This window comes from Oncorhynchus tshawytscha, linkage group LG04 (assembly GCF_018296145.1).
Source record: "Oncorhynchus tshawytscha isolate Ot180627B linkage group LG04, Otsh_v2.0, whole genome shotgun sequence".
Lineage (NCBI taxonomy): Eukaryota > Metazoa > Chordata > Actinopteri > Salmoniformes > Salmonidae > Oncorhynchus > Oncorhynchus tshawytscha.
The window spans coordinates 75,222,195-75,245,467 of record NC_056432.1 but is presented as its reverse complement, the minus strand read 5'-3'; the positions used below and the strand labels follow the sequence as shown (position 1 = coordinate 75,245,467).

Here is a 23,273-nt window from a genome sequence, read left to right as displayed (position 1 = left end):
AGGGAGAGAAGGGGGGAGAGAGAGAGAGGAGGTAGAGAGGGGGAGATAGAGAATGAAAGAGAGAGGGAGAGAAGGGGAGAGGAGAAAAGGGAATGTGCTATGGGTGAACTCAGTGACCTGCCCTCTGGAGAGAGTAACCAGCATGAGTAACAAATCAAATCAGATTGTATTGGTCACATACACATGGGTAGCAGATGTTAATACGAGTGTAGCGAAATGCTTGTGCTTCTAGTTCCGACAGTAATATCTAACAAGTAATCTAACAATTTCACAACACCAACTTATACACTGAAGTGTAAAGGAATGAATAAGAATATGTACATACAAATATATGAATGAGTGATGGCCGAACGGCATAGGCAAGATGCAGTAGCTGGTATTGAGTACAGTATATACATATGAGATGAGTAATGTAGGGTATCTAACATTATATAAAGTGGCATTGTTTAAAGTGACTAGTGATACATTTATTACATCCAATTATTAATTATTAAAGTGGCTAGAGATTTGAGTCTGTATGTTGGCAGCAGCCACTCAATGTTAGTGATGGCTGTTTAACAGTCTGATGGCCTTGAGATAGAAGCTGTTTTTCAGTCTCTCGGTCCCAACTTTGATGCACCTGTACTGACCTCACCTTCTGGATGATAGCAATCATCCCACTGTGTATGTGTGTGTGTGTGTGTGTGTGTGTTTATGTTTTTGTTTCTATGTGTGTGTGTGTGTGTCTGCCTGCCCTACCCTGCCTTTCCTCCCAGCCTTTTCACCCCTGGTTTCCCTACAACCCCTACAGCCCTCTCCCTCATCCTTCCCCCTCCCTCCCTCCCTCCTCCCCTTGCAGTGTGTTGGTAGGCCCAGGGAGAACCCTGTTTGGTTAAATAAACCAAACAGGTCAGGATAAATACACCAGTCTCCTCTTCTGTGTCAGCAGGGTTGATGGGTTCTCCCTGGGCCTACCAACACACTGCAAAGGGGGAGGAGGGATGGGGGAGAGGGCTGTAGGGGTTGACCTGTGTCGACTTCCCGGGGCAACAACAAATTAATGTATAATACTCCTCTAATCAGCCAGGTCACTCCAGATCCAAGGAGATAGTCAACGTTCGCCCAGGTTCCCAGGACGTCAGGGGATGCCTTCAAAACCGGCCACTAGGGACAACGGGTAGCACTATTACCATCAAGTAGAATTGTGGCTTTGTGGATGAGGATGGAGGATGGGCATAAGCAGAGAGCCCCGGCTCCGAGGGTCGCGCATTCAATCTAGGGCTGGGTGTTATACCGTATTTTACTATATACCGGTATGATGCACGGACCGGTTTGAGTTTTTACTTTACCTTCTATAACTGTATTTGAATGTTTAGTTTGTTAAATGTGATACGCCGTGCGTAACATCCTTTTCTATAGTTTACTCCTCTACTTGAGTCGTCTCTCTCCTCTCTCTCCATTCTGTTTTCCACACAGACATAGCCCCGCCACCTGTCACTCAAGGAGCGCATTTGTTTTTGCTCGGCCACCAGACACTTGCAATTAGTCTCCATGGTCAATGCAGCACATACAACACTGACTACGATGCTGCTTCCACTCTGCTTGTTAATATAAATCTACAAGAGTTATATAATTACACTATTAGTGTTTCTTACATCTGCAAACAGCTAGCTTTTCTTTTCTCAACAAGTTGTGGCTAAGTCTTGTTAGCCGCTAATGCTAATCACTAGTTAGCTGTCTAAAGTAGCAAGCTATACATCCTGATACCAGTGAAGTTTGTGCAACAGTACCTTCTAAATCAGAGAGGAATAGGTGAAGCATGAATATGTTAGCTACATGAAGTAGCTTATTATCTTCTAACTATGGAATTAGAATAATCATTATTTTACCAGTTTTATGATCTAATCGCAATTGCAACATTTGGTTTAAAGGCCTAGTAACTTCGGTCAACTCTGAGTTCAACTCGGAATAACCATGAAAATGTCTCCCCTCTCACCTCTGTCTCACCTCTTGGCAACGAATCCTTCAGAACTAACCTGCATCCGGGCAGGCTAACTCAGGGCTAACTCCATTCATCTCGAATGAAGTGTCTGACCCGCGGGTTGAGGACCAATGAAATCAGATTCCCTCCCTCTTGCAGATATTGCATCATCATCCCCTTTATTTGAGGAAGACGACTGATTTGATATTTTATTCAATTGAAATGTTTTTTATTGTGTGTTAAAAAATAGTGAAGCCAGAATACCTGTCACATTACACATTTAGGCTAATGACATAATGCATTTGAAACTTCACACACAGTAAAACTTGTGCATGACTTAATTACATTATTTTAGTGGCTTCTCATGCATTGATAAGTACACCAAAGCACACCAAAGCACACCAAAGCACACCAAAGCACACCAAAGATGGCATTAACGATAAGAAGTAATAAAATAAAGACGGCACTTCTAAAAGCCTGCTGAAGTTGCAAGATAACTTTTCTTTCATTTTGATTTTGGCAAAAATGAAAATGTGGCCCTGACTCTCCCATGGATTGATGTTTCAGCATTGTCTCAATGAAGAGTTTGGCGTTCGACTAGCCATGTGCAACATGCACACACAGTAACAAGCCTGCTAGAGTTAGCGTCAGGTGGACAAGCAATATCCACCATCGTAATACGGATGAAACCAGAGCTGGACTGGGAAGTTAACTGAAGCTAGAAAACCCTGAGTAGTTATAGCTTGCATCGCAGTATACCCCTCTGGACAAATGTTGAATGCTGAAGTCAAACCGTGTCAAACCTTCACGTCTTGTCGCAAACAGGTGCACGCACACTCTCACAAACGCTTGCACGCACACAAGCAAACATACACAAATTCTCACACACTCACACACAGCTCTCTAAAATTAGCTGCATCCCTTCCTGCTTTTACCCACTGTAGGGCCCTGAGCGGGAAGCATACATCAAAGACTTCATTAAAGCAGAACACTCTCTGTCGGTCTCTCTGCCGGTCTCTCTGCCGGTCTCTCTGCCGGTCTCTCTGCCGGTCTCTCTGTCGGTCTCTCTGTCAGTCTCTCTGTCAGTCTCTCTGTCAGTCTCTCTGTCAGTCTCAGTCTCTCTCTGTCAGTCTCTCTGTCAGTCTCTCTGTCAGTCAGTCTCTGTCAGTCTCTGTCTCTGTCAGTCTCTGTCTCTGTCAGTCTCTCTGTCAGTCTCTGTCTCTCTCTGTCTCTCTCTCTCTCTCTCTCTCACATTGTCAAATCTCATCTCTTTGTTTCTCTCTCTCTCTCCGTCTTTCTCTCTCTCCCTCTCACTCTCGCTCTCTCTCTCATTCTCCAATCTCCTCTCTCTGTTTCTCTCTCACTCATATTCAAATGGCTTTAAAAGGCATGGAACGTGTTACCACATACAGTGGGGCAAAAAAGTATTTAGTCAGCCACCAATTGTGCAAGTTCTCCTACTTAAAAAGATGAGAGAGGCCTGTAATGTTCATCATAGGTACACTTCAACTAAAAAATGAGGGACAAAATGAGGGGGAAAAAAATCCAGAAAATCACATTGTAGGATTTTTAAGGATTTTTAATGAATTTATTTGCAAATTATGGTGGAAAATAAGGAGGAATAATGTTCTGGGACTGTTTTTCATGGTTCAGGGAAATAACGCTACAGCATACAATGAAATTCTAGACAATTCTGTGCTTCCAACTTTGTGGCAACAGTTTGGGGAAGGCCCTTTCCTGTTTCAGCATGACAATGCCCCCCGTGCACAAAGCGAGGCCCATACCGAAATGGTTTGTTGAGATCGGTGTGAAAGGAATTGACTGGCCTGCACAGAGCCCTGACTTCAACCCCATCGAACACCTTTGGGATGAATTAGAACGCCGACTGCGAGCCAGGCCTAATCGCCCAACAACAGTGCCCTACCTCACTAATGCTCTTGTGGCTGAATGTTCCAACATTTAGTGGAAAGCCTTCCCAGAAGAGTGGAGGCTGTTATAGTAGCAAAGGGGGGACCAATTCCATATTAATGGCCATGATTGATTTTGGAATGAGATGCTCGATGAGCAGGTGTCCACATACTGTTGGAATGAGATGTTCGATGAGCAGGTGTCCACATACTGTTGGAATGAGATGTTCGATGAGCAGGTGTCCACATACTGTTGGAATGAGATGTTCGATGAGCAGGTGTCCACATACTGTTGGAATGAGATGTTCGATGAGCAGGTGTCCACATACTGTTGGAATGAGATGTTCGATGAGCAGGTGTCCACATACTGTTGGAATGAGATGTTCGATGAGCAGGTGTCCACATACTGTTGGAATGAGATGTTCGATGAGCAGGTGTCCACATACTGTTGGAATGAGATGTTCGATGAGCAGGTGTCCACATACTGTTGGAATGAGATGTTCGATGAGCAGGTGTCCACATACTGTTGGAATGAGATGTTTGATGAGCAGGTGTCCACATACTGTTGGAATAAGATGTTTGATGAGCAGGTGTCCACATACTGTTGGAATGAGATGTTCGATGAGCAGGTGTCCACATACTGTTGGAATGAGATGTTCGATGAGCAGGTGTCCACATACTTTTGGAATGAGATGTTTGATGAGCAGGTGTCCACATACTGTTGGAATGAGATGTTCGATGAGCAGGTGTCCACATACTGTTGGAATGAGATGTTCGATGAGCAGGTGTCCACATACTGTTGGAATGAGATGTTCGATGAGCAGGTGTCCACATACTTTTGGAATGAGATGTTTGATGAGCAGGTGTCCACATACTGTTGGAATGAGATGTTTGATGAGCAGGTGTCCACATACTGTTGGAATGAGATGTTCGATGAGCAGGTGTCCACATACTGTTGGAACGAGATGTTCGATGAGCAGGTGTCCACATACTTTTGGTCATGTAGTGTATTTTGCAGCTAATAAGGCAGAAAGGGGTTTTTCTCCTGATACATACTGAATTTTCTCCTTCTCTGTCTTGGTTTCAAAATGTGTGCATTGTTTTTCAAATTTGGGAAAGAAAATAGTATATTTCTCAGTGTAGGAGAAAATGCAGCTCTGTCTGGACCTCTCTGAGGGCAGAGTGAGCACAACCTGTTCTCTCTGGGTAGACAGATTTGTCTGTGATGGCCGGTTTCTATGGCCAGGCTGTTCTCACTTAGTCTCTCTCCATCTCTCTCTCTCCATCTCTCTCTGCATCTCTCTCTCCATCTCTCTCTGCATCTCTCTCTCTGCATCTCTCTCTCTGCATCTCTCTCTCCATCCCTCTCTCTCTCTCTCCATCCCTCTCTCTGCATCTCTCTCTCCATCCTCTCTCTGCATCTCTCTCTCCATCTCTCTCTCTGCATCTCTCTCTCCATCTCTCTCTCCATCTCTCTCTCCATCTCTCTCTCTGCATCTCTCTCTCTGCATCTCTCTCTGCATCTCTCTCTCCATCTCTCTCTCCATCTCTCTCTCCATCTCTCTCTCCATCATCTCTCTCTGCATCTCTCTCTGCATCTCTCTCTGCATCTCTCTCTCCATCTCTCTCTCTGCATCTCTCTCTCCATCTCTCTCTCCATCTCTCTCTCCATCTCTCTCTCCATCTCTCTCTCTGCATCTCTCTCTCTGCATCTCTCTCTCCATCTCTCTCTCCATCTCTTTCTCTCTCTGCATCTCTCTCTGCATCTCTCTCTCCATCTCTTTCTCTCTCTGCATCTCTCTCTCCATCTCTCTCTCTGCATCTCTCTCTCCATCTCTCTCTCTGCATCTCTCTCTCCATCTCTCTCTCCATCTCTCTCTCCATCTCTCTCTCCATCCCTCTCTCTGCATCTCTCTCTCCATCTCTCTCTCTGCATCTCTCTCTCCATCTCTCTCTCTCATCTCTCTCTCCATCTCTCTCCATCTCTCTCTCCATCTCTCTCTCTGCATCTCTCTCCATCTCTCTCTCCATCATCTCTCTCTCCATCTCTCTCTCCATCTCTCTCTCCATCTCTCTCTCTGCATCTCTCTCTCCATCTCTCTCTCCATCAATCTCTCCATCTCTCTCTCTGCATCTCTCTCCATCCCTCTCTCTCCATCTCTCTCTCCATCCCTCTCTCTGCATCTCTCTCTCCATCCCTCTCTCTCGATCTCTCTCCATCCCTCTCTCTGCATCTCTCTCCATCTCTCTCTCCATCTCTCTCTCCATCTCTCTCTCTGCATCTCTCCCTCCATCACTCTCTCTGCATCTCTCTCCATCCCTCTCTCTCCATCTCTCTCTCCATCTCTCTCTCTGCATCTCTCCCTCCATCACTCTCTCTGCATCTCTATCAATCTCTCTCTCCATCTCTCTCTCCATCTCTCTCTCTGCATCTCTCCCTCCATCACTCTCTCTGCATCTCTCTCTGCATCTCTCTCTCCATCTCTCTCTCCATCTCTCCCTCCATCTCTCTCCATCCCTCTCTCTCCATCTCTCTCCATCCCTCTCCATCTCTCTCTCCATCCATCTCTCTCCATCCCTCTCTCTGCATCTCTCTCCATCTCTCTCTCCATCCATCTCTCTCCATCTCTCTCCATCCCTCTCTCTCCATCCCTCTCTCTCCATCTCTCTGCATCTCTCTCTATCCCTCTCTCTCCATCTCTCTCTCCATCCATCTCTCTCTATCCCTCTCTCTCCATCTCTCTCCATCCCTCTCTCTCCATCTCTCTCTCCATCCCTCTCTCTGCATCTCTCTCCATCTCTCTCTCCATCTCTCTCAATTCAATTCAATTCAAGGGCTTTATTGGCATGGGAAACATGTGTTAACATTGCCAAAGCAAGTGAGGTAGACAACATACAAAGTGAATATATAAAGTGAAAAACAACAAAAATTAACAGTAAACATTACACATACAGAAGTTTCAAAACAGTAAAGATATTACAAATGTCATATTATATATATATACAGTGTTTTAACAATGTACAAATGGTTAAAGGACACAAGATAAAATAAATAAGCATAAATATGGGTGTATTTACAATGGTGTTTGTTCTTCACTGGTTGCCCTTTTCTCGTGGCAACAGGTCACAAATCTTGCTGCTGTGATGGCACACTGTGGAATTGCACCCAGTAGATATGGGAGTTTTTCAAAATTGGATTTGTTTTCGAATTCTTTGTGGATCTGTGTAATCTGAGGGAAATATGTCTCTCTAATATGGTCATACATTGGGCAGGAGGTTAGGAAGTGCAGCTCAGTATCCACCTCATTTTGTGGGCAGTGAGCACATAGCCTGTCTTCTCTTGAGAGCCATGTCTGCCTACGGCGGCCTTTCTCAATAGCAAGGCTATGCTCACTGAGTCTGTACATAGTCAAGGCTTTCCTTAATTTTGGGTCAGTCACAGTGGTCAGGTATTCTGCCGCTGTGTACTCTCTGTGTAGGGCCAAATAGCATTCTAGTTTGCTCTGTTTTTTGTTAATTCTTTCCAATGTGTTAAGTAGTTATCTTTTTGTTTTCTCATGATTTGGTTGGGTCTAATTGTGCTGCTGTCCTGGGGCTCTGTAGTGTGTGTTTGTGTTTGTGAACAGAGCCCCAGGACCAGCTTGCTTAGGGACTCTTCTCCAGGTTCATCTCTCTGTAGGTGATGGCTTTGTTATGGAAGGTTTGTGAATCGCTTCCTTTTAGGTGGTTGTAGAATTTAACAGCTCTTTTCTGGATTTTGATAATTAGTGGGTATCGGCCTAATTCTGCTCTGCATGCATTATTTGGTGTTCTACGTTGTACACGGAGGATATTTTTGCAGAATTCTGCGTGCAGAGTCTCAATTTGGTGTTTGTCCCATTTTGTGAACTCTTGGTTGGTGAGCGGACCCCAGACCTCACAACCATAAAGGGCAATGGGCTCTATGACTGATTCAAGTATTTTTAGCCAAATCCTAATTGGTATGTTGAAATTTATGTTCCTTTTGATGGCATAGAAGGCCCTTCTTGCCTTGTCTCTCAGATCGTTCACAGCTTTGTGGAAGTTACCTGTGGTGCTGATGTTTAGGCCAAGGTATGTATAGTTTTTTGTGTGCTCTAGGGCAACAGTGTCTAGATGGAATTTGTATTTGTGGTCCTGGTGGTCTCTCTCCATCTCTCTCATCTCTCTCCATCTCTCTCCATCTCTCTCCATCCCTCTCTCTCCATCTCTCTCCATCCCTCTCCATCTCTCTCCCCATCTCTCTCTCCATCTCTCTCTCCATCTCTCTCTATCTCTCTCCATCCCCCTCCATCTCTCTGCATCTCTCTCCATCTCTCTCCATCTCTCTCTCCATCTCTCTCCATCTCTCTCCATCTCTCTCTCCATCTCTCTGCATCTCTCTCCATCCCTCTCCATCTCTCTGCATCTCTCTCCATCTCTCTCTCCATCTCTCTGCATCTCTCTCCATCTCTCTCCATCCCCCTCCATCTCTCTGCATCTCTCTCCATCTCTCTCTCCATTCTCTCCATTTCTTCCATCTCTCTCCATCTCTCTCTCCATCTCTCTCCATCCCCCTCCATCTCTCTGCATCTCTCTCCATCTCTCTCTCCATCTCTCTCTCCATCTCTCTCCATTTCTCTCCATCTCTCTCCATCCCTCTCTCTCCATCTCTCTGCATCTCTCTCCATCCCTCTCTCTCCATCTCTCTCTCCATCTCTCTCCATCCCCCTCTCTGCATCTCTCTGCATCTCTCTCTCCATCCCCTCTCTGCATCTCTCTCTCCATCTCGCTCTCCATCTCTCTCCATCTCTCTCTCCATCTCTCTCTCCATCTCTCTGCATCTCTCTCCATCTCTCTCTCTCCAACTCTCTCTCCATCTCTCTGCATCTCTCTCTCCAACTCTCTCTCCATCTCTCTCCATCTCTCTCCATCTCTCTGCATCTCTCTCCATCCCTCTCCATCTCTCTCCATCTCTCTCTCCATCTCTCTCTCCCTCTCTCTCATCCCTCTCTCTCCAACTCTCTCTCCATCTCTCTGCATCTCTCTCTCCATCTCTCCCTCCATCTCTCTCTCCATCTCTCTCTCCATCTCTCTCCATCCCTCTCTCTCCATCTCTCTCCATCTCTCTGCATCTCTCTCCATCTCTCTCTCCATCTCTCTCCATCTGTCTCTCCATCTCTCTCCATCCCTCTCTCTCCATCCCTCTCTCCCAATCTCTCTGCATCTCTCTCCATCCCTCTCTCTCCATCTCTCTCTCCATCTCTCTGCATCTCTCTCCATCTCTCTGCATCTCTCTCCATCTCTCTCTCCATCTCTCTGCATCTCTCTCCATCCCTCTCCATCTCTCTCCATCTCTCTCTCCATCTCTCTCTCCCTCTCTCTCCATCCCTCTCTCTCCATCTCTCTCCCTCCCTCTCTCTCCATCTCTCTCCATCCCTCTCCATCTCTCTCCCCATCTCTCTCTCCATCTCTCTCTCCATCTCTCTCTCTCCATCTCTCTCCATCTCTCTCTCCATCTCTCTCTCCATCTCTCTCCATCTCTCTCTCCATCTCTCTCCATCTCTCTCCATCTCTCTCTCCATCTCTCTGCATCTCTCTCCATCCCTCTCCATCTCTCTGCATCTCTCTCCATCTCTCTCCATCTCTCTGCATCTCTCTCCATCCCTCTCCATCTCTCTCCATCTCTCTCCATCTCTCTCTCCATCTCTCTCTCCCTCTCTCTCCATCTCTCTCCATCCCTCTCTCTCCATCTCTCTCCATCCCTCTCCATCTCTCTCCCCATCTCTCTCTCCATCTCTCTCTCCATCTCTCTCTCTCCATCTCTCTCCATCTCTCTCTCCATCTCTCCATCTCTCTCCATCTCTCTCTCCATCTCTCTCCATCTCTCTCTCCATCTCTCTCCATCTCTCTCCATCTCTCTGCATCTCTCTCCATCCCTCTCCATCTCTCTGCATCTCTCTCCATCTCTCTCTCCATCTCTCTGCATCTCTCCATCCCTCTCCATCTCTCTCCATCCCCCTCCATCTCTCTGCATCTCTCTCCATCTCTCTCTCCATCTCTCCCTCCATCTCTCTCCATCTCTCTCTCCATCTCTCTCTCCATCTCTCTCCATCTCTCTCCATCCCTCTCTCTCCATCCATCTCTCTCCATCTCTCTCCATCCCTCTCTCCATCTCTCTCCATCTCTCTCTCCATCTCTCTCCATCTCTCTCCATCTCTCTCCATCTCTCTCCATCTCTCCTCTCTCTCTCTATCTCTCTCCATCTCCTCCTCCATCTCTCTCTCCATCTCTCTCCATCTCTCCATCTCTCTCTCCATCTCTCCATCTCTCTCTCCATCTCTCTCTCCATCTCTCTCCATCTCTCTCTCCATCTCTCTCCATCCCTCTCTCTCCATCTCTCTGCATCTCTCTCCATCCCTCTCCATCTCTCTCTCCATCTCTCTCCATCTCTCTCTCCATCTCTCTCTCCATCTCTCTCCATCCCTCTCTCTCCATCTCTCTCTCTCCATCTCTCTGCATCTCTCTCCATCCCTCTCCATCTCTCTCTCCATCTCTCTCTCCATCTGTCTCTCCATCTCTCTCTCCATCTCTCTCTCCATCCCTCTCCATCTCTCCATCTCTCTCCATCTCTCTCCATCTCTCTCCATCCCTCTCCATCTCTCTCTCCATCTCTCTCTCCATCTCTCTCTCCATCTCTCTCTCCATCTCTCTCTCCATCTCTCTCTCCATCTCTCTCTCCATCTCTCTCCATCTCTCTCTCCATCTCTATCCATCTCTCTCCATCCCTCTCTCTCCATCTCTCTCCATCCCTCTCTCTCCATCTCTCTCCATCTCTCTCCATCTCTCTCTCCATCTCTCCTCTCTCTCTCTATCTCTCCTCATCTCTCTCCATCTCTCTCCATGTCTCTCCATCTCTCTCTCCATCTCTCTCCATCTCTCTCCATCTCTCTCTCCATCTCTCTCCATTTCTCTCCATCTCTCTCCATCCCTCTCTCCATCTCTCTGCATCTCTCTCCATCCCTCTCTCTCCATCTCTCTCTCCATCTCTCTCCATCCCCCTCTCTGCATCTCTCTGCATCTCTCTCTCCATCCCTCTCTCTGCATCTCTCTCTCTCCATCTCGCTCTCCATCTCTCTCCATCTCTCTCTCCATCTCTCTCTCCATCTCTCTGCATCTCTCTCCATCTCTCTCTCTCCAACTCTCTCTCCATCTCTCTGCATCTCTCTCTCTCCAACTCTCTCTCCATCTCTCTCTCCATCTCTCTCCATCTCTCTGCATCTCTCTCCATCCCTCTCCATCTCTCTCCATCTCTCTCTCCATCTCTCTCTCCCTCTCTCTCATCCCTCTCTCTCCAACTCTCTCTCCATCTCTCTGCATCTCTCTCTCCATCTCTCCCTCCATCTCTCTCTCCATCTCTCTCCATCTCTCTCCATCCCTCTCTCTCCATCTCTCTCTCCATCTCTCTGCATCTCTCTCCATCCCTCTCCATCTCTCTCTCCATCTCTCTCCATCTGTCTCTCCATCTCTCTCCATCCCTCTCTCTCCATCCCTCTCTCCCAATCTCTCTGCATCTCTCTCCATCCCTCTCTCTCCATCTCTCTCTCCATCTCTCTGCATCTCTCTCCATCTCTCTGCATCTCTCTCCATCTCTCTCTCCATCTCTCTGCATCTCTCTCCATCCCTCTCCATCTCTCTCCATCTCTCTCCATCTCTCTCCTCTCTCTCTCCATCCCTCTCTCTCCATCTCTCTCCATCCCTCTCTCTCCATCTCTCTCCATCCCTCTCCATCTCTCTCCCCATCTCTCTCTCCATCTCTCTCTCCATCTCTCTCTCTCCATCTCTCTCCATCTCTCTCCATCTCTCTCCATCTCTCTCCATCTCTCTCTCCATCTCTCTCCATCTCTCTCCATCTCTCTCTCCATCTCTCTGCATCTCTCTCCATCTCCTCTCCATCTCTCTCCATCTCTCTCTCCATCTCTCTCCATCTCTCTGCATCTCTCTCCATCCCTCTCCATCTCTCTCCATCTCTCTCCATCTCTCTCTCCATCTCTCTCTCCCTCTCTCTCCATCTCTCTCCATCCCTCTCTCTCCATCTCTCCATCCCTCTCCATCTCTCTCCCCATCTCTCTCCATCTCTCTCTCCATCTCTCTCTCTCCATCTCTCCATCTCTCTCCATCTCTCTCCATCTCCATCTCTCTCTCCATCTCTCTCCATCTCTCTCCATCTCTCCATCTCTCTCCATCTCTCTGCATCTCTCTCCATCCCTCTCCATCTCTCTGCATCTCTCTCCATCTCTCTCCATCTCTCTGCATCTCTCCATCCCTCTCCATCTCTCTCCATCCCCTCTCCATCTCTCTGCATCTCTCTCCATCTCTCTCTCCATCTCTCTCCATTTCTCTCCATCTCTCTCCATCTCTCTCTCCATCTCTATCCATCTCTCTCCATCTCTCTCTCCATCCATCTCTCTCCATCTCTCTCCATCCCTCTCCATCTCTCTCCATCTCTCTCCATCTCTCTCCATCTCTCTCCATCTCTCTCCATCTCTCTCTCATCTCCATCTCTCTCTCCATCTCTCTCCATCTCTCCTCCATCTCTCTCTCCATCTCTCTCCATCTCTCTCTCTCATCTCTCTCCATCTCTCTCCATATCTCTCTCTCCATCTCTCTCCATCTCTCTCCATCTCTCTCTCCATCTCTCTCTCTCTCTCCATCTCCTCTCTCCATCTCTCTGCATCTCTCTCCATCCCTCTCCATCTCTCTCCATCTCTCTCTCCATCTCTCTCCATCTCTCTCTCCATCTCTCCATCCCTCTCTCTCCATCTCTCTCCATCTCTCTGCATCTCTCTCCATCCCTCTCCATCTCTCTCCATCTCTCTCTCCATCTGTCTCTCCATCTCTCTCCATCTCTCTCTCCATCCCTCTCCATCTCCATCTCCATCTCTCTCCATCTCTCTCCATCTCTCTCCATCCCTCTCCATCTCTCTCTCCATCTCTCTCTCCATCTCTCTCTCCATCTCTCTCTCCATCTCTCTCTCCATCTCTCTCCATCTCTCTCCATCTCTCCATCTCTCTCTCCATCTCTATCCATCTCTCTCCATCCCTCTCTCTCCATCTCTCTCCATCCCTCTCTCTCCATCTCTCTCCATCTCTCTCCATCTCTCTCCATCTCTCCTCTCTCTCTCTATCTCTCCTCATCTCTCCATCTCTCTCCATGTCTCTCCATCTCTCTCTCCATCTCTCTCCATCTCTCTCCATCTCTCTCCATCTCTCTCTCCATCTCTCTCTCCATCTCTCTCTCCATCTCTCTCTCCATCTCTCTCTCCATCTCTCTCCATCCCTCTCTCTCCATCTCTCTCCATCTCTCTCCATCCCTCTCCATCTCTCTCCATCTCTCCCTCCATCTCTCCCTCCATCTCTCTCTCCATCTCTCTCCAACTCTCTCTCCATCTCTCTCTCCATCTCTCTCTCCATCTCTCTCCATCTCTCTGCATCCCTCTCCATCTCTCTCCATCTCTCTCTCCATCTCTCTCTCCCTCTCTCTCCATCCCTCTCTCTCCATCCCTCTCTCTCCATCCCTCTCTCTCCATCTCTCTCTCCATCCCTCTCTCTCCATCCCTCTCTCTCCATCCCTCTCTCTCCATCTCTCTCCATCCCTCTCTCCATCTCTCTCCATCTCTCTCCATCTCTCTCCATCTCTCTCCATCTCTCTCTCCATCTCTCTCCATCTCTCTCTCCATCTCTCTCTCCATCTCTCCTCTTTCTCTCTATCTCTCCTCATCTCTCTCCATCTCCTCCTCCATCTCTCTCCATCTCTCTCCATCTCTCTCTCCATCTCTCTCCATCTCTCTCTCCATCTCTCTCCATCTCTCTCTCCATCTCTCTCCATCTCTCTCCATCTCTCTCTCCATCTCTCTCTCCATCTCTCTCCATCTCTCTCTCCATCTCTCTCCATCCCTCTCTCTCCATCTCTCTGCATCTCTCTCATCCCTCTCCATCTCTCCATCTCTCTCTCCATCTCTCTCCATCTCTCTCCATCCATCTCTCTCTCTCCATCTCTCTGCATCTCTCTCCATCTCTCTCTCCATCTCTCTCCATCCCTCTCCATCTCTCCATCTCTCTCTCCATCTCTCTCCATCCTCTCCATCTCTCTCCATCCTCTCTCTCCATCTCTCTCCATCTCTCTCTCCATCTCTCTCCATCTCTCTCTCCATCTCTCTCCATCTGTCTCTCCATCTCTCTCCATCTCTCTCTCCATCTCTCTCCATCCTCTCTCTCCATCTCTCTCCATCTCTCTCCATCTCTCTCCATCCCTCTCCATCTCTCTCCCCATCTCTCTCCATCTCTCCATCTCTCTCTCCATCTCTCTCCATCTCTCTCCATCTCTCTCTCCATCTCTCTCTCCATCTCTCTCCATCTCTCTCTCCATCTCTCTCCATCTCTCTCCATCTCTCTCCATCTCTCTCTCCATCTCTGCATCTCTCTCCATCCCTCTCCATCTCTCTGCATCTCTCTCCATCTCTCTCTCCATCTCTCTCCATCTCTCCATCCCTCTCCATCTCTCTCCATCCTCCATCTCTCCATCTCTCTCTCCATCTCTCTCTCCATCTCATCTCCATTTCTCTCCATCTCTCTCCATCTCTCTCCATCTCTCTCTCCATCTCTCCATCTCTCTCTCCATCCATCTCTCTCCATCTCTCTCCATCCTCTCTCCATCTCTCTCCATCTCTCTCTCCATCTCTCTCCATCTCTCCATCTCTCTCTCCATCTCTCTCTCTCTCTCTCATCTCTCCATCATCTCTCTCCATCTCTCTCCATCTCTCTCTCCATCTCTCTCCATCTCTCTCATCCTCTCTCATCTCTCCATCTCTCTCCATCTCTCTCCATCTCTCTCCATCTCTCTCTCCATCTCTCTCTCCATCTCTCTCCATCCCTCTCTCTCCATCTCTCTGCATCTCTCCATCCTCTCCATCTCTCTCCATCTCTCTCCATCTCTCTCCATCTCTCTCTCCATCTCTCTCCATCCCTCTCTCTCCATCTCTCTCTCCATCTCTCTGCATCTCTCTCCATCCTCTCCATCTCTCTCCATCTCTCTCTCCATCTGTCTCTCCATCTCTCTCTCCATCTCTCTCTCCATCCCTCTCCATCTCTCCATCTCTCTCTCCATCTCTCTCCATCTCTCTCTCCATCTCTCTCCATCTCTCTCTTCATCTCTCTCTCCATCTCTCTCCATCTCTCTCCATCTCTCTCTCCATCTCTCTCCATCTCTCTCTCCATCTCTCTCCATCTCTCTCCATCTCTCTCCATCTCTCTCCATCTCTCTCCATCTCTCTCCATCCCTCTCTCTCCCTCTCTCCATCTCTCTCTCCATCTCTCTCTCCATCTCTCTCTCTCTCTCATCTATCTCTCCTCATCTCTCTCCATCTCTCCATCCTCTCTCCATCTCTCTCTCCATCTCTCTCCATCTCTCTCTCCATCTCTCTCCATCTCTCTCCATCTCTCCTCCATCTCTCCCTCCATCTCTCTCCATCTCTCTCCATCATCTCCATCTCTCTGCATCTCTCTCCATCTCTCTCCATCTCTCTCTCCATCTCTCTCTCCATCTCTCTCCATCCTCTCTCTCCATCCCATCTCTCTCCATCCCTCTCCTCATCTCTCTCCATCCCTCTCTCTCCATCCTCTCTCCATCTCTCTCTCTCTCCATCTCTCTCCATCCTCTCTCCATCTCTCTCCATCTCTCTCTCCATCTCTCTCCATCTCTCTCCATCTCTCCATCTCTCTCCATCTCTCATCTCCATCTCTCTCTCCATCTCTCTCTCCATCTTCTCTCCATCTCTCCTCATCTCTCTCCATCTCTCTCCTCCATCTCTCTCCATCTCTCTCTCCATCTCTCTCCATCTCTCTCTCCATCTCTCTCTCCATCTCTCTCCATCTCTCTCTCCATCTCTCTCCATCTCTCTCCATCTCTCTCCATCTCTCTCTCCATCTCTCTCTCCATCTCTCCATCCATCTCTCTCTCTCCATCTCTGCATCTCTCTCCATCTCTCCATCTCTCTCTCCATCTGTCTCTCCATCTCTCTCCATCTCTCTCTCCATCTCTCTCTCCATCTCTCCATCTCTCCATCTCTCCATCTCTCTCCATCCCTCTCCATCTCTCTCCATCTCTCTCTCCATCTCTCTCTCCATCTCTCTCTCCATCTCTCTCTCCATCTCTCTCCATCTCTCTCTCCATCTCTCTCTCCATCTCTCTCCATCTCTCTCTCCATCTCTCCATCTCTCTCTCCATCCCTCTCTCTCCATCTCTCTCCATCCCTCTCTCTCATCTCTCTCCATCCCTCTCTCCATCTCTCTCCATCTCTCTCCATCTCTCTCCATCTCTCTCTGCATCTCTCTCCATCTCTCTCCATCTCTCTCTCCATCTCTCTCCTCTCTCTCCATCCCTCTCTCTCCATCCCTCTCTCCATCATCTCTCCTCTCTCTCCATCTCTCATCTCTCCATCCCTCTCTCTCCATCTCTCTCTCCATCCTCTCTCTCCATCTCTCTCCATCCTCTCTCTCCATCTCTCTCCATCTCTCATCTCCATCTCTCTCCATCTCTCTCCATCTCTCTCTCCATCTCTCTCCATCCTCTCTCTCCATCTCTCTCTCATCTCATCTCTCTCTCTCCATCTCTCTCTCCATCTCTCTCTCCATCTCTCTCTCCATCTCTCTCCATCTCTCTCTCCATCTCTCTCCATCTCTCTCTCCATCTCTCTCATCTCTCTCCATCTCTCTCCATCTCTCTCTCCATCTCTCTCCATCTCTCTCCATCTCTCTCTCCATCTCTCTCTCCATCTCTCTCTCCATCTCTCTCCATCCATCATCTCTCTCTCCATCTCTCTGCATCTCTCTCCATCCTCTCTCCATCTCTCTCTCCATCTGTCTCTCCATCTCTCTCCATCTCTCTCTCCATCTCTCTCTCCATCCTCTCCATCTCTCTCCATCTCTCTCTCCATCTCTCTCCATCCCTCTCCATCTCTCTCCATCTCTCTCTCCATCTCTCTCTCCATCTCTCCATCTCTCTCTCCATCTCTCTCCATCTCTCTCTCCATCTCTCTCTCCATCTCTCTCCATCTCCATCTCTATCCATCTCTCTCCATCCCTCTCTCTCCATCTCTCTCCATCCCTCTCTCTCATCTCTCTCCATCCCTCTCTCCATCTCTCTCCATCTCTCTCTCCATCTCTCTCTGTCTCTCTCCATTTCTCTCTCTCTCTCTCCATCTCTCTCTCTCTCTCTCTCTCCTCATCTCTCTCCATCTCTCTCCATCTCTCTCTCCATCTCTCTCTCCATCTCTCTCTCTCATCTCTCTCTCTCTCTCTCTCTCTCATCTCTCTCCATCTCTCTCTCCATCTCTCTCCATCTCTCTCTCCATCTCTCTCCATCTCTCTCTCCATCTCTCTCTCCATCTCTCTCTCCATCTCTCTCCATCTCTCTCTCTCTCTCTCTCCATCTCTCTCTCCATCTCTCTCCTCTCTCTCTCCATCTCTCTGCATCTCTCTCCATCCTCTCCATCTCTCTCCATCTCTCTCTCCATCTCTCCATCTCTCTCCATCTCTCTCTCCATCCTCTCCATCTCTCTCTCCATCTCTCTCTCTCCATCTCTCTCTACATCTCTCTCTCCATCTCTCTCTCCATCTCTCTCTCCATCTCTCTCTCCATCTCTCTCTCCATCTCTCTCTCAAACACAACATGAACTGCCGCCTGCCTTTATATTGAAACTGTTGCTCTATCAGCAACTCTCTCTCACCATCTCTCTCTCACACACACACTGACTTGGGACGTTCTGGTAATGTGCATGCTAGGGTGTGTGTGTGTGTGTTTGCATGATTGAGTGCATGTAGTTATTGTATATAAGTGAATGAGGATAATGCAGTGGGATAGTTTAACCCTTTGACATGTACGAACACACGGGTGTGATCATTCTAAAGTGGTCCCTGCATTGTACGCTCAATCCACTGTGATTAGAACACTTATTTAGAACGTCCAGTTAGGATTGACGCAACAGTTAGCGTTTGAGCTGGCCACATTGTTTTTTTTCACAGAAACACAGTCTTCACAACGTTATGTCGTCCATGTGAAAGGCTAACACAATTCTCATCCAAACCAGAAAATGTCAGCTACATCAGTTGTAGCGCTAACTGAGGATAGAGTGACCTAACACAAGCAGTCATATTTAGCAAACTCTCAGCTGACAGAAACCATAATTAGCTAATAGCAATTACTATTTACAATTCATCATATCACGGGTGACCTCACCAGTGATCTAAATAATTGAATAAAACGCGATGGGTATTTTGTGCGGGCCGCCATATTTGTTTTTTCATGTGAACCAAAGATAAGAGGTTGCAAGATGAGTTGGGTCTGTTTGCAGTATGCATGTTGAAGGGGGTGTGTCATTTACCATCATTCACTTCCTGAAGTTTACTCAAAAGATGTTTGATCCATCCCATCCCTTCACTTAATTTTGTTCTAACATCTTTGGTCTGGCAGACATTTACGTGACAACCAGAATGCATTGTATGATGTCAACAAACATGGCGCCACACATAGCTGGCAATTAGCTTAGAATTAGCTCATCATAATTAGTACAACCTTAAAAAAATATATTTTACACACATCATATATTTCCATTACAATCTATGCAAGAATCGGAATGCATGATTTGTCACCAGCACTTGAAAAAATATGAATAATACAGCAAACGCATTATGCTCCATACATACATACGGTGTGCTACAGTAGCTACAATAGCACGATATACAGAAACTATAATGATAACTTAATAAGGCACTTACTTTGATAGGAACGCACACATGTCCAAAGTTATTACTAATAGTGAAGGCAATGTGGCCGCCAGCCGGAAAATGTGCCAGGGAGGAAAACGTTTGTGCTTGGGCTCTCGCCGAAGAGAGACGTTTGTCTGGCTCAGTAATGTCTCAAACAGCAACGATCCGCAACAGTGAAATGGGCGGAACACACCTCAATTCACACAAATTCCAAAAAATCACCCTGGGGTGACCGATAGAGATATTTAGAACACGTGAAAAGGGTAAGCCTGACCACTGGTGAGGTCACTGCTTTCCTTTCTCCTCCAAACAGATGGAACGAACACACAATGACCTGCTTTCTTAATAGCACTGACTGGGGACATTCACACACACACACACACACACACACACACACACACACACACACACACACACACACACACACACACACACACACACACACACACACACACACACACACACACACACACGAAGGCAGGCAGGCAAGCTTGCAGTCCTACGCACACCGCAAGCTGCCCAGCCCCATAACAGTCAGGTTTAGTTGAGATTTATGTAGATTTATGGTCTCCATTAAAATACATAGCTAATATAAAACCACTGAAGAATCGTGTTAAAACAAATAGCAATTATGATGTATGGGAAAGAACGCCCTAATCTAATATCTTAAACCTCTGGAAATAGAATGCCTACATGCAAAACCTTAATATCCCATTATGATGCAAGCAGGTCCCATTATAATGAGATAACACTTTGTGCTATGGTCAAACTGGTCATCTGTTTTCACAGATTTTATGTAAGAGGAGGGAGGAGGTGGGCGAGGTAAGAGGAGATATGTGAGCGTGTGCAACACTGATAAGTGTCCTCCCTGCAACACGGAAACACAGACTCCCTGGAGCGACACACCCCCACTGCTCTAACCCAGTCTGACAGCAACAAAGAGGCATGCATGCACACACACACACACACACACACTGCTCAAACACACTCTGGTCACATGCCTGCCACTCTGGTCACATGCCTGCTACTCTGACTCAGGAAGGAAAGTACGTAAAAACTCTGCACACACGCGCACTCACACACTCACACCTGCCACCATGACTCTGATTTAGATAGTAATATAATTATAGCGTGTCCTCTGAAGGAAAGCCCTACTTTAGCTCGGGGGAAGAAAGCAGAGAGAGAGGCAGGGAGAGCAGAGAGAAGAGAGAGCGAGTAGAGATAGAGGCAGAGAGAGAAAGAAAGAATGAGAGAGAGAAGTGACAACAGGGTTTTGACAGATCAATAGCATTTCCTACTAACCTTCCATGGCGTATTTCATGTCCAGGGCAAACAGGTTCCATATGAACTCAGCGCTGACCTTCCCCATATTCAGCTCTTGGGGAAATCTGTGGGAGGAATTACAATGGATCCACATCACACTCATTTCCTCATAATCACAAGCTTGACTGGACACTCAGACTGCCTGGTTCTGTCTCAAATAGCACCCTAATCCCTAGCTCTGGTCAGAAGGAGAGTGGAAGTGGGTTGGACAGAAAATAGGGTCTGGGGAGATTTGGGGATAAATTGGTTGAATCTCAGAGGAAGAATTCAACTGAAGATCTAATAACCCCACGAGAGAGAGAGAGAGAGAGAAAATAGATAGATAAAGAGAGAGCGAGAGAGAGAAAGAGAGAGAAAATAGATAGATAAAGAGAGGGAAAATAGATAGATAAAGAGAGAGAGAGAGAGAGGTATATAAACATTCTTAACAGTATATTTGACCTCTCAGCTTCCCTATCAAATCTAAAAATTTCAAATAGAAAACCGAAGAAAATGAGCAACAATGACAAATGGTTTGATGAAGAATGCAAAAATCTAAGAAAGAAATTGAGAAACCTGTCCAACCAAAACCCAGAAAACCTGAGTCTACGCCTTCACTATGGTGAATCACTAAAACAATACAGGAATACACTACGGAAAAAGAAGGAACAGCATGTCAGAAATCAGCTCAATGTAATTGAGGAATCCATAGACTCTAACCACTTCTGGGAAAATTGGAAAACACTAAACAAACAACAACACAAAGAATTATCTATCCAAAATGGAGATGTATGAGTAAACCACTTCTACACTTCTCTATTTGGCTCTATAACAAAGAATAAAGAGCAAAAACATATACATGATCAAATACAGATCTTAGAATCAACTATTAAAGACTACCAGAACCCACTGGATTCTCCAATTACATTGAATGAGTTACAGGACGAAATAAAAACCCTCCAACCCAAAAAGGCCTGTTGTGTTGATGGTATCCTCAATGAAATGATCAAATATATAGACAACAAATTCCAATTGGCTATACTAAAACTCTTTAACATCATCCTTAGCTCTGGCATCTTCCCCAATATTTGGAACCAAGGACTGATCACCCCAATCCACAAAAGTGGAGACAAATTTGACCCCAATAACTACCGTGGAATATGTGTCAACAGTAACCTTGTTAAAATCCTCTGCATTATCATTAACAGCAGACTCGTACACTTCCTCAATGAAAACAATGTACTGAGCAAATGTCAAATTGGCTTTTTAACAAATTACCGTACAACAGACCATGTATTCACCCTGCACACCCTAATTGACAACCAAACAAACCAAAACAAAGTCTTCTCATGCTTTGTTGATTTCAAAAAAGCCTTCGACTCAATTTGGCATGAGGGTCTGCTATACAAACTGATGGAAAGTGGTGTTGGGGGTAAAACATACGACATTATAAAATCCATGTACACAAACAACAAGTATGCGGTTAAAATTGGCAAAAAACACACACATTTCTTCACACAGGGTCGTGGGGTTAGACAGGGATGCAGCTTAAGCCCCACCCTCTTCAACATAGAAATCAATGAATTGGCGCGGGCACTAGAAAAGTCTGCAGCACCTGGCCTCACCCTACTAGAATCCAAAGTCAAATGTCTGCTGTTTGCTGATGATCTGGTGCTTCTGTCACCAACCAAGGAGGGCCTACAGCAGCACCTAGATCTTATGCACAGATTCTGTCAGACCTGGGCCCTGACAGTAAATCTCAGTAAGACCAAAATAATGGTGTTCCAAAAAAGGTCCAGTCACCAGGACCACAAATACAAATTCCATCTAGACACTGTTGCCCTAGAGCACACAAAAAACGATACATACCTTGGCCTAAACATCAGCGCCACAGGTAACTTCCACAAAGCTGTGAACGATCTGAGAGACAAGGCAAGAAGGGCCTTCTATGCCATCAAAAGGAACATAAATTTCAACATACCAATTAGGATTTGGCTAAAAATACTTGAATCAGTCATAGAGCCCATTGCCCTTTATGGTTGTGAGGTCTGGGGTCCGCTCACCAACCAAGACTTCACAAAATGGGACAAACACCAAATTGAGACTCTGCACGCAGAATTCTGCAAAAATATCCTCCGTGTACAACGTAGAACACCAAATAATGCATGCAGAGCAGAATTAGGCCGATACCCACTAATTATCAAAATCCAGAAAATAGCCGTTAAATTCTATAACCACCTAAAAGGAAGCGATTCCCAAACCTTCCACAACAAAGCCATCACCTACAGAGAGATGAACCTGGAGAAGAGTCCCCTAAGCAAGCTGGTCCTGGGACTCTGTTCTGTTACTGTAATTTAATTATGCCAATGTGCTTTCATCAATTGAAAGCCCTTAATCTATTTTATGAGAATTTGTAAGATTTCTTGTTTGCATAAAATAGACGCAGACCAGTCTTTCAATAATAGGTCATATAATTTATTCTCGGAGCGCGCTCCCACTTAATCACGTGCAGCAGTTTATATACAGATCATGACGTCATTTCACTGCTTTAACAGAATCCCCTCCTCTCGACCGGGACAAAGTAAGGTGAAAAGTTAATTCTAACTTACTAACACACTCCCAGATAACCTTTGACCACTCAACATTATCGATCACCACTGAACTGACCGTTTTAATGAACAGAAAACCTAGGAATGCACTCACTGCCTTATCTAAAAAAACCCAGAGCTAAGTTTCAGTAGGGTCAACCATAGACTAACGACCTTCTGTGTTTACACAGTCCACAACCCATTTGTTTCTGCCTAGTTGGAATGGTGTTCATTAACTTTTTATTACTCCTTGTCCGTGTCACACAATCCCTTCTTATGAACTCATATTGTTAATCACTTATAAAACAGCATATAAGTTTACTTAGTTACAATTCTATTTAAAATGGGGATATTGTTTATTCATTTATCCATAATAATTTCAACATGTTCACAAACAAACTAGAATGCTATTTGGCAGATAGATAGAGAGATAGATAAAGAGAGATAGATAAAGAGAGATAGATAAAGGTATATAGGTAGATAGAGAGAGATAGATAAAGGTAGATAGATAAAGGTATATAGGTAGATAGAGAGAGATAGATAAAGGTAGATAGATAAAGGTATATAGGTAGATAGAGAGAGATAGATAAAGGTAGATAGATAAAGGTATATAGAGAGATAGATAAAGGTAGATAGATAAAGGTATATAGGTAGATAGATAAAGGTAGATAGATAAAGGTATATAGGTAGATA

General features: G+C 46.4%; 1 protein-coding gene across 4 annotated transcripts in view; it reads right to left on the bottom strand.

Moving 5' to 3' along the window:
• The window catches only part of LOC112237183 (protein unc-13 homolog C-like), a 261,928-nt gene that overhangs the window by 118,378 nt on the left and 120,277 nt on the right, over nt 1-23,273 (bottom strand). For all 4 annotated transcript variants that reach the window (XM_042321233.1, XM_042321234.1, XM_042321232.1 and 1 more), the window contains exon 19: nt 19,993-20,078. In XM_042321233.1, coding sequence (XP_042177167.1) covers nt 19,993-20,078 — 86 coding nt within the window. The remainder of the gene's footprint in view (nt 1-19,992; nt 20,079-23,273) is intronic.